Genomic DNA, 12,044 nt, shown 5'->3' with positions numbered 1-12,044 from the left:
CCCAATTAAAACCCCTGGGAAGTGAAATTGGCTAAAAGAGGGATCATCATTAAGTTTCTTTCTTACTCCTCTTTTCAAATGGCTGAAAACATCTAACAGGCTTGTTGTGTATGCTGCCAAAAGGTTCTCAGGCAGTTTTTAAGAAAGGCAAATTTGCAGAAACTCATCCACATAGTTTTTTTTTTTTGCTTTTTGGAGGGCAGTTGGGGTTAAGTGACTTGCCCAAGGTCACACAGCTAGTTTTTGTGTTAAGTGTCTGTAGCAGCAAGCACACCAAGCATCCTCAGGGTTGCTGCTCACACAGGTTCTTGGATCTGCTTTGATAAAGGAAAGCAACTCAAAATGGGTTAACAAGCTTACTTTTATCAGTCATAGATGTATCATTTATCTAGTTCAGGGGAAAGAGGTCAGCACCCCGAACTTCAAAGTATACAGACAGAATTATCAAGACAGAGAAACAGATCAAGTAGACAGATTTCCAAACTGTTCAACCATTATATCCATACCCAATCAACATCTGGGTTTCAACATCTCAGTTTTTCAAAGCTAGGAGGCTCTGGACAACGGCTTCCCAGAATCCATATCAAATCACAGAACACTTCTCAAAGTGAGCCCCAAAACAAAGCCTCAAATCAGGGTTTATATACCCTTCTCCTGGCTCAGAGAATGTAACAACCTTCTTGACCCACTGGCCAATCAAGAAGTATCTACTGAAAAACTAGCCTCCCACCCCAGGCACCAGGTACACTTTAGCCTAGGGGCAGGGAAGATCTTAAAAATTTACATTCCCATTACAGTGTCTGAGGCCAGATCAGAACCTAGGTCCTCCTGACTCCAGAGCCATTCACTGCACCACGTAGCCCCTTCATCCACATACTTTTGGGAGAGCAGTGCTCTTTGTTCAGTACCTGCTGATTTATACCTAAATTTAGCCCACTCCTTCCCAAAATATTGCATTGGGCACTCCAGCTTTTAATAGTATAGGTAATGACAAGGAAATAATCAGTGCCCTCAAGATATTGTGGCACATTAGGGAAGGTCTCATGAGCTTATTAGGTAAAAATTTGACTTAAAACTTCCATAGCAATTTAAATTAATACAGTGAAGGAATAACTACCAAAGGTTATATTTTTGTATTCTAGTTCTAGGAACATTTCAACCTTTTGGTGGTCATTATAAGCTATAGGATACCTGAAGTTCTAATATTTTATTAACAAATTTGAGGAACTTTTCTATAAGATTTTAAACCTTTAAATTTTATCTTCAGAAACTTTAATTCCACAAGTATTTTATTAAATACCTTTTGTACTTCACTGTTAGATATTCAATAACTACAAATAAAATAAAAGACATTGTTCCAGTTAAAGTGGTGCAGTAGATAGAGTACCTGGCCTGGAGTCAGGAAGACCTGAATTCAAATCTGTCTTCAGACGCTTATTAGCTGTGTGACCTTGGGCATGTCATTTAACCCTGTTTCTCTCGACTTCCTCATCTGTAAAATGAACTGGAGGAGGAAATGGCAAATCACTCTGATATCTTTGCCAAGAAAGCCCCAGATGGGGTCAGAAAGAGTTAGATATGACCAAAATGACAAAAAGCCCACAAAAAAAATAAAAGACACTTTTCCCATTGTCTAGAAGTTTACAGTTTTGTTGGGGAGTCAAGGCAGACACACACATACGCGCACACCCACACAGAGAAAAGTAATAGTACGTGGCAGTATATTATTAATGTCCAAGCAAATAAAAATGGTAGTAGGTGCTATAGCAAAAACATCATATCACAGCAGACTGGAGTGAGAGGGGATGTCCTCCTGGAGGGGAATTCACACTTGAGAGGCTTATGTAAAGTGTGGATATGATTTTGCAAAAGTAGACCAACATGTTCTAGGTTGAGTAAGAAGCAAATTAATAGAGATGGGGAATAAAAATGATAGTTACATAAATAATAAAGTGAGCATCACCCTTGTTCTGCAATTTCTGCTATTATGAGTACAGCACACGATTGTGTAAATTGTAAGGGAATCCATTCTGATATGCTGACTTGTATGTTTTCCATAGGATATATGTGCTGTCCGTTTGTTTTGGACAAAGACGGTGTCAGTGCTGCTGTTATAAGTGCAGAATTGGCTAGTTTTCTAGCAACTAAGAATTTGTCTTTGGCACAGCAACTAAAAGCCATCTATGTTGAGTAAGTTCCTGCTAACTCTTTTTTTGTGATTATAACAACATAATAGGAGGTTCTGGTGCCCATGTAGCAAATAAATATTTTTTAAATTCATATATGCAAGTCAGTGTACTAGGTACATTGGCGTACAATGAAGTGTTAAGACCTGGACTCTGCCTTTGTAAAGCTTATAGCCCAGTAATGGAAGTAAGAGGTACAAAAGTAATTATGATGGAAGTCAAATGTGAACATGCAACATAAAATACAATAGGAATCCAGTGTAGATCAAATGCTGGGGGGCTGGGAAAAGCTAGCATTCAACAATCAGCATTCAACAATCGGAATGACAGAAGGCTTGAAGAAAAGGTGGTACTTTATTAAGGGTGTCCTAGGCCTTAGGAGTAGGGGAGCCAAAGAGCTTGGGACACTATTTTGTAGGCAGAAGTATTAGGGAACTGGGAATGATTTTTGAATGTGAAGGGGTTACCTTGAGCAAAAGTACTCTCTTAGGATTATGTGGCCAACAGAGCTCAGAATGGACTAGAAGAAGGCCAGTTCTGAGCCTTCTGGTTTTCTTTTGCTCTATACTCACTCATTGGTAGTTTCATTAATTCCCTTGGGTTTTGTTACCATCCATATACATATGACTGCCCAGCCTTGGATTCAGCCCCAGGCTCTCCCAAATGCCAATCCTACATCACCAACTTCTATTGGACATTTCAAACTGGAATTCTTACAGGCATCTCGAACTCAGCACACCCAAAACAAAACTGATTCTCTTTCCCCAAAAACCCACCCCCTTCATATCCCTATTTAATGTTGTGGGCACCATCATCAGTCACCCAAGTTTAAAACTTTGTGGTCATCCTCGACTTTCTAACCCTGCCATACACAATTCAAAGCTACCAGATCTTGTCTTTATATCTCTTCCATACAGTTCCTTCTCTTTATTCACATGGCTACTATCCTACTTCAAGCCTTCATCATCTCTCACCCAAACTACTGCAGTAACTTCCTCATTGACCTGCCTGCTTCACCCTCCACACAGCCACCAATGTGACTTTCCTCAGTTGGAAATCTGACCAGGTCACCCCTTTTGGGCTCCCTGTTAGTTATAGCATCAAATGTAATCTCCTCCTTTAAATGTGTCATTTAAAGCTCTTCACAATCTGACCCATCCTCCATTATTACACTTATTACACTACAAAATGATCTTCCTAATGGACAGTTCTGACCATTCTGTACACTCCCAATTCAGTAAACTCCCGTGGCTCCCGCTTAACCCCCAGGATCAAATACAAAATCCTGGCTTTCAGAGAGCCCTTCATAACCTGACCCCTTCTTACCTTTCCAGTCTTCCACCTTACTCCCCTCCGAGTGCTCTGATCCAGTGACACCAGCCTCCTCGCTGTTCCTCACACATGTCATTCCTAGACATTCTCTCTAGACTTTAGACATTTTCACTGACTGTCCCCCATGCTTGGAACTGTCTTCCTCATCTTTACTGCCCAACATCCCTGGCTTCCCTTCAAGTCTCGGCCAGAGTTCCACCTTAGGCAAGAAGTCTTTCCAGCCCTCCTGTTTATCGTTTATGTATCTTGTTTGTGCAGAGTTGCTTGCATGATGTCCCCCCCTAAATAATAATCATAATAATGATAAGTAACATTATATAGTAGTTACTGTGTGCCAGGTTCTGTGCTAATAACTTTATAATTATTATTTCATTTGCTCCTCACAAGGGTTCTGGGAGATAGGTGTTATTATCTGCTTTTACAAATGAGGATACTGAGGCAACTTGCCTAGGTCACACATCTCGTGTCTGAGGCTGGATTTTAACTTGGGTTTTCCTGACTATAGATCCAGTGCTCTAGCTAAAGGTGCTAGAGTAGAGTTTCTTTTTATCCCTAGCACTTAGTACAGTTCCTGGCATATATCAGGGACTTAATTTTTGTTACCTGACTTGATAGTGCTCCCCTCAGTGTGTTCTTGCCATTACACATAAAAGACATTCCATCTTTTGTCTACGTGCCTCTGTGCTTTTTGCAGTATATTCTCCATCCTTTCAATGCATTCCCATCTCATCACTATAATTCCTGCCTCTTGAAAACTCAGTTCAAGGGGCGGCCAGGTGGCTCAGCGAGTAAGAGCACCGGCTCCAGTGTCAGGATGACCTGGATCAAATCCGGGCTCAGATACTCAGGCACCACATCCAGAAATAACTGGCCGTGTAACCTTGAGCAAGTTACTTAACCCCGGTTGCTTTAAAAAAAAAAAAAAAGAAAACTCAGTTCAAGTACCTACTACCTTTTGCCTAGGGTATTTCTGAATTCTTCCAGCTGCTAGTCCTTTCACCTTGAAGGCTGTTTTGTATTTGCTTCTTATATATTATACATATATGTACCTCATCAGAATGTAAACAGCTAGGTCAGGAACTGTTTAACTTTATCTTACTAGTACTTAGTGCTTGGCATACATTTTGTAGTTAATAAATACTTGCCAATTGATTGATTATTATAGTAGGTCAGGTGTGAGATTGATAAAATTATAAGGGTTATGGCAGGCAGTGTGAAATGATTACTTTGGCTTGGAAATGGTGTTATGGTAAAATGCAATTTGAAGGAAGAATGTATGAGACCACGTGACTGATTGGATGTGGGGAACAAAATAATGTACAGTTTGAAGCCTGAATGACAGGCAAAATCACAGCATTATGTTGGTTATTATTAAGAGACAAGAGACAAGAGGAAATCAAGACATGAGACAAGTTGGGGGTGGGGGGAGTGGCACATTTTTAATGTGTTAAATGTAAATTGGCCTTAGAATATCCAAGTATAGCACTCCAGAAAGTCATTAGAGATGGAATCTTGGAATTCAGGAGAGTGGTCAAAACTGGGGGGTATAGATTTGGGAACTATCCAAATAGAAGTAATAGTTGGAAGCCTTGGAGGAACATAGAGGGAAGAGCAAGGGACTTGGGGCTAATCTTCTAGGGTTAACTATATTTAGAAGAGGGAAGATGAAGTAAAAGCAGCTTGCATAGCTCCATGTCCTGGAAATCAACTGGAGAGTTTCATGGTTAGAGTATTAAAGGAAACAAATTTTAGAGAAATGTGAAGAGTGATAAGTGCATAGAAAAGATCACTGTATTTACCAATTAGGGCAAGGGTTGTAACCTTTTTGAAAATAATTTTACTTTATTTTAACATTAATTTTTAAAAATTTTGAGTTCCAAATTCTTTCCATCCAGCCCCTCTCTCACCTGTTGAGGAGGCATACAGTATAACAAATGGTAATACCGTGTTTCCCCGATAATAAGACCTATCCCGAAAATAAGCCCTCCCCTTACTGTGTGAGATTCCTCTAAAATAAGCCCTCCCCCGAAAATAAGCCCTATTGAGATTGCTACTGTAGTGAAGGTGATCCCCTGCGCTACACGCTACATTACGGTACCCTCTGTATGCACCGTCCCCCCCCATGAAACGCACGCCGCGCTCCGAGCTGCATCCAATCAGAGCTGTAGCAGTGAGCACGTCATCCTGTTCTTCTCCAGTGATTTGCTTATTGAATAAAGATACATTTTTTTGTTCACATTTACCTGTTTATTAAAATTGCTGTCAATGTTCATTAAAATAAGCCCTCCCCTGAAAATAAGCCCTCTGGTGTTTTTCTGTCCAAAAAAAATAATAAGACAGTGTCTTATTATCGGGGAAACACGGTATGAAGTCATGCAAAGGTAGCATTTTCACATTAGCCGTATTGCAAAAATAACTAAAAATATAAGAAAAATAAAGTGATAACAATATGCTTCCATCTGTATTCAGTTTATCAGTTCCCTTTCTGGAGGTGGAAAACATTTCATCATCAGTCTCTTGGAATAGCTTGGGTCATTGTGTTGATTAGAATAAATAAGTCTTTCACAGTTGATCTTTGTTACAATATTACAGTGGTTTTATACCATTATTATCTTGGTTCTGCTCACTTTACTTTGTATTAGTTCATATAGATCTCCCCAGGTTTTTCTGAAACCATCTCCCTCATTTCTTATAGTACAGTAGTATCCCATCACAATCATATACCACAACTTGTCCACCCATTCCCCAGTTGATAGCAATCTCCTTGATTTCCAAAATTCTTTGCTCCCACAATAAGAGCTGCTGTAAATATTTTTGTACACATAGGTCCCTCTCCCTTTTCTTTGATCTTTTTGGGATACAGACCTAATAGTGGTATTGCTAGGTCAAATACACAGTTTTGTAGACCTTTGGGCATAGTTCCAAATTGTTCTGCAGAATGGTTGGACTGGTTCACAGTTCTACCGACACTGTATTGTATACCTATTCTACCACATCCCCTCCAGCATTTGTCTTTTTCTTTTTTAAAAAAAATTATTTATTCTATTTATTTAGTATTTTATCTTTCCAGTTACATGTAAAAACAATTCTTAACATTGTTTTTTAAAACTTTGAGTTCCAAATTCTCTTCCTTCCTTCCTCCCCACCCCGCAACCCTCATTGAGAAGGCAAGCAATTTGATATAGGTTATACATATGTAGTCATACAAAACATATCCATAATAGGCATGTCATGAAAGAAAACATAGACCAAAAAAAAGTATTCTTCAATCTGTGTTCAGACAACATCAATTTTTTCTCTGGGGATGGATAATATTTTTCATCATAAGTCTTTCAAAGTTGTCTTGGGTCATTGTATTGCTGAGAATAGTGAACTCATTCACAGCCGATCATTACACAATCTTGCTGTTACTTTGTACACAGTATTTCAGCTGGTGTAAGTCTTTCAAGGTTTTTCTGAGAGCATCCTGCTCATCATTTCTTATCATACAATAGTATTCCATCATAATCATGTGCCACAACTCGTTCAGCCATTCCACAATTGATGTACATGCCCTCAATCTCTAGTTCTTTACCCCTACGAAAGAGCTGCTATACATTTTTTTTAATCATGTATTTTATTTTATTTTTTTTGCTTTTTGGAGGGCAATTGGGGTTGTAACTTGCCCAAAGTCACACGGCCAGTAAGTGTGTCAAGTGTCTGAGGTCAGATTTGAACTCAGGTCCTCCTGATTCCAGGGCCAGTGCTGTATTCACTGTGCCACCTAGCTACCCCCTGCTATACATATTTTTGTAAATCTAGCACCTTTTCCTTTTTTTTTTTATCTCCTTGGAAATACAGCCCTACTGTTGGTATTGCTAGTTTAAAGGGTATGTCATTTTCCTTTTCATTCAGATACAATTATAAAAATATTGAAAAAAATCTAGAGGCTGCCATGGGCCTTTCTAAGTATACATGAGGTATTTATTTATAACCAAAGAAGAGCTATCACACTGATTTTTTTTTCCCTTTTACATTTATATGAGAATTTTCAATAAAAATAACTTTTAAGTGAAACTAGGGAGATTAGTCATTGCAATGAGTCCTAACATTTATTTAATGATATAACAGTAAACAGAATTATAAAAAGCTTTTGTTTCTAAAGGAATGTGGCAGTATTATGTTCTGAACTAAATTACTCCATAAAGCTAACAATAAGTTATTTTACTTATTTCATTAATAAGAGGATACATAGTGCTGATAGTCTGTTGAGGCTGAGCTTAAGGTGCCAACTCTGTCTTCTGGGACTTTTGGATCTCCTTTTGTAGCTACTACCCCTAGCTGAAGCTGTTCTCTCCTCTAAATTTCAAGGGCCCATTTTAAAGATTTTTCTTTAGCCTTGTATCATGACTGTGTGCATGTACTCACTTGAACCTACCCTCTTCCAAAATTTAATTGTGAATTATTGTAGTAAAAGAAGTTTGTCTCTTTATATTCTCAGCACCTAAACTAGGGCCATATTAATAGTATATGTTTCATAAATGTTTAATTAAGTTTTGTTGTTGATAAACAGATGAGAGCATTAAGCTCTTATTATGTTGCAGGTGTTAAGCTAAATACTAGAGAAAAAGCAGGAAAACAAGACAATCACTGGGAAGGAGCTTACATTCTAACAATGTAACAAAACCTAAAAGGGGAAAGGCAGCTAGTGGGTGGGGAGAGCAGACCAGAAAATGAGCTAAAAGTAGAAAAGAAACATATATAGGTCCCCTTAAAATAGGACTTTTTTGGCCAAGGACTCACTAGTCATTGAATTAGCCTTAGGGTGATGTCATCCTTGAATGTACAAGGCCACTGGTGTAGAGGTTGAACCGAATAGACAATGAACTGGGAGTGAAATGAAGAGGGAGATAGCTAGATTTGGAATCAGGAATCCCAGTTCTCCTGCTATGTATGATCCTCAGTAAATCACTTTTGGCTCTGTGCCGGAATTTGCTTATGTCTGATTAAGGGGCTTGGACTAGATCATTTATATAGTTTCATCCCTAAAATTCTGTGATTCCATGTCGTATTAATCATTCCTATTTTTTATGCTAAATGTTATTATATATGTACAAAGATGTTTTCTTCTTTGATAGATATGGCTATCATATTACCAAGGCTTCATATTTTATTTGCCATGACCAAAATATCATCAAAAATCTATTTGAAAACCTTCGAAATTATGATGGAAAGAGCAGTTACCCAAAGACTTGTGGCAAATTTGAAGTTTCTGGAGTTAGAGATCTTACCACAGGCTATGATAGCAGCCAACCTGACAAAAAAGCCGTGAGTATTTTGGTTGATTTATGTGATTAAACCTTATTTCCAAGTATGTACTGAATATTCCATATAAAAAAAAAACAGAAGCTATAGAAATAATCTCAGTAATTTTTAGGCATGAATATTGTTATTCTCTTCACAGCTTCAGAATATCCATGATTTCATCAGGGTTGAGGTAGTCCTTCCAGTGATGTAGATTGACGATTCTCCATGCCTTAGTGTAGCTACGATTGCCAGAATTAATTCTCCTCTTGTGATGGGCCTCTTCAAACCTAGCTAGATTAATTCTCAAACACCACATAGTCTGTCACTAGGCCCTTATACATTAGGGTCTGCTAGCATAGCCCTTGAGAGAACCCCAGGCCTTTTCATGCCAAAATATGATCTTGGCATAGGACTTGAATGGAGACTAGTTACAAAGTATAAAAAGATATAGGGAGTTGAGAGATCAGCATCTTTGTTCTAAAAATATATTATTTATATTTTAAAATATTTGTTATTGTCTGAACTAACATAGGGAGTCCTAACACATCTAAGTTTTCAGTTTTTCATATCATAAACATCCAGACTGGAAATCAAGAGTTTTGGGGTTTTGTCATATTCGGTAATTAACTAGTTGTGTGACCCCTGACAAGTCTCTGTTCCTGTTGGACCAGCTTCCTTATCTGTAAAATTAGATAGCTGGTCCTTCCAAGGTCCCTTATAAGCTTAATATTCTATGGTACTCTGTGTGTTTCCCCTTGAAGTCAAGGTAAGTCTTGGGCAAAGAACAGAAAATAATGCAGAATATATGAATAGAACAAGAGCATTAATAAATTGATATGTAGGCCAGGTAGCACAGTGAATAAGAGCACCAGCTCCAGTGTCAGAATGACCTGGAGATTGAATCCCGGGCTCAGACGCTTAGCACCCACCCAGAAACACCTGGCTGTATAACCTTGAGCAAGTTACTTAACCCCGATTGCTTAGGGGCGGCCAGGTGGCTCAGCAAGTAAGAGCACCAGCTCCAGTGTCAGGATGACCTGGATCAAATCCGGGCTCAGATACTCAGCACCACACCCGGAAATAACTGGCCCTGTAACCTTGAGCAAGTTACTTAACCCCGATTGCTTTAAAAAAAAAATTGATATGTAAAGGCTTATTTTTTTTATTTCTCTAATAATAATGGTTCTTTTTTATTGTTTTATATCCACATGAACAAGAGAAATAGTGTGCCAGTGAAATATGGACTAATTTATCAGATGTTGTTACTAGTAATAAATTATAACGTAATTCAGAAAAAAAGAATCTGAGCGATAAATTAGCTAGTAAGCACAGAGATTTTGTAGTCAATCACTATTCTTTCATTTCATAATGTCACTTTACTGTTTTAAATTAAATTTGAATTATGCAATGTTTCATCATGTATGTGGTATTTTTTTCAAACTAATAAATATTGGCCTCTCGGGATTATTTTTGTGTGCATTTTTTTTCCCTCAAAGGAAACAGATTAGTTATGTCAGATTTATGATTTATAAATAACTAAGAACATTAAAATATTGTGCCTCTGACTTCCTTCATAGATTCTTCCTACAAGTAAAAGCAGCCAAATGATTACTTTTACTTTTGCAAATGGAGGAGTGGCAACTATGAGGACCAGTGGAACAGAACCCAAAATTAAATATTATGCTGAACTCTGTGTGCCTCCTGGAAACAGGTACTCTAGGGCAAAGAGAATGATTTTATCCAGTAAACCTCCTGATTGGTTCTTCTAAATGTCAAGAAAACTGGTTTCATAGTTCATTATGTAATTTGATGATAAATTTGGATTGCTGTTTTAGATTATACTGTATCATTCTTTTTTTTTTTTAAGCAATTGGGGTAAAGTAACTTGCTCAAGGTTACACGGCCAGTTATTTCTGGGTGTGGTGCTGAGTGTCTGAGCCCGGGATTCGATCTCCAGGTCGTCCCAACACTGGAACCGGTGCTCTTACTCGCTGAGCCACCTGGCCGCCCCTATACTGTATCATTCTTATAGTTGAAGAAGACAGTGTGTAGTTTAGTGAAAAGAGGCCTAGATTTGGAAGCAGAGGATTGAAATTAAAATGGCGTTCTGTTCATTAAAACAGCAGATTCCAATAGAATCCATTCAGTCTGCTCTCTCCCTCCCTCCCTCTCTCTCTCCCTTCTTCCTTCCATCCCTGTCTCTCCCTCTTTCTCTCTCTCCTCTCTCTTCTCTCTCTCCCTCCCTCCTTCCCTCTTTCCCTCTCCCTCTTTTTCTCTCTCTCCTCTCTCTCCCCCCCCCCCATTTCTCTCTCTTTCCCCTCTCTCCCCTTCTTTTCTCTCCCCCACCTTGTGACCCAGAACAAGCTGTTTAACTTCTCTAGGCCTCATTTCCTAATCTGTAAAATTTGGGGTTTGACTAAATGATCTCTGAAGTCTCTTTGAGGGGTGGCTAGGTGGCACAGTGAATAGAGCACCAGCCCTGGAGTCAGAAGAACCTCAGTTCAAATCCGGCCTCAGACACATAACACAACAACTAGCTATGTGACCTTGGACAAGTCACTTAACCCCAATTGCCCTACCTTCCCCCCTCCAAAAAAATGCAAAAAAAAAAAAAAAAGACATTTCTTTGAGCTCCAAATTTATGATCCTATTAAGTTGACTGCTCTCTTAACCATGTAGGTAGCAAGTTTATTTCTTCATTATTTTGTAGATAAATTTGAAGATTCTTTTAACAACTCAGAATTATATTGGTTTGCCTAGTTGGGCTTGAGTGGGCCAAGGGAAGTAGCGCATCGTGGCTGGGGCTGGGAATCTTCTTAAAAAGAAGGGGATGAAGTGAGAATGACAGTTAAGTTCAGTGACTCCATGCCAAAACCCAGCAGAGAGGTTCCCTGATAGCAAGTAGTCAGGAGCCAGAGGCCTGTGAATCTCCAAGGTCTGCAGTTTGTACTGAGTATCCCTGTCTTCTTCAGCCCTGCCCCACCTATTTCTTGCTCCAACCTGATGCCTCCACTGTGCCCTCTGGAATTCCCATTTCATAATGATGGCCATTGTATTCCAATCCCAACATAATTTTCTTTTCTTTCTCCAGGAGTTTAGCACCTGGTTCACCATCTTCCTCTCCTCCCCTTCTCCTGGCCTTGTCACGTCATCCTCAAACTCCCTAACATCCCAGTTCCTTAGTCTCATTTAATTATAGTGCCCTACTACTTCCTCCTACTTCAGCCAGACACAGGCATG

The 12,044-nt window shown here is 39.0% G+C and overlaps 1 protein-coding gene across 1 annotated transcript in view; it reads left to right on the top strand.

The window, feature by feature from the left end:
• PGM2 (phosphoglucomutase 2) overlaps window positions 1-12,044 on the top strand; it is a 32,513-nt gene that overhangs the window by 15,699 nt on the left and 4,770 nt on the right. The window contains exons 11-13 of the mRNA XM_069068627.1: window positions 2,061-2,190; window positions 8,636-8,825; window positions 10,382-10,515. Coding sequence (XP_068924728.1) covers window positions 2,061-2,190; window positions 8,636-8,825; window positions 10,382-10,515 — 454 coding nt within the window. The remainder of the gene's footprint in view (window positions 1-2,060; window positions 2,191-8,635; window positions 8,826-10,381; window positions 10,516-12,044) is intronic.

The sequence above is a fragment of the Petaurus breviceps genome, unplaced genomic scaffold (genome assembly GCF_028583685.1).
Source record: "Petaurus breviceps papuanus isolate PSGF00001 unplaced genomic scaffold, PetGlider_PUasm1.0 140, whole genome shotgun sequence".
NCBI lineage: Eukaryota > Metazoa > Chordata > Mammalia > Diprotodontia > Petauridae > Petaurus > Petaurus breviceps.
The sequence above is the reverse complement of the archived record's forward strand: the minus strand, read 5'-3'. Positions and strand labels throughout refer to the sequence as shown.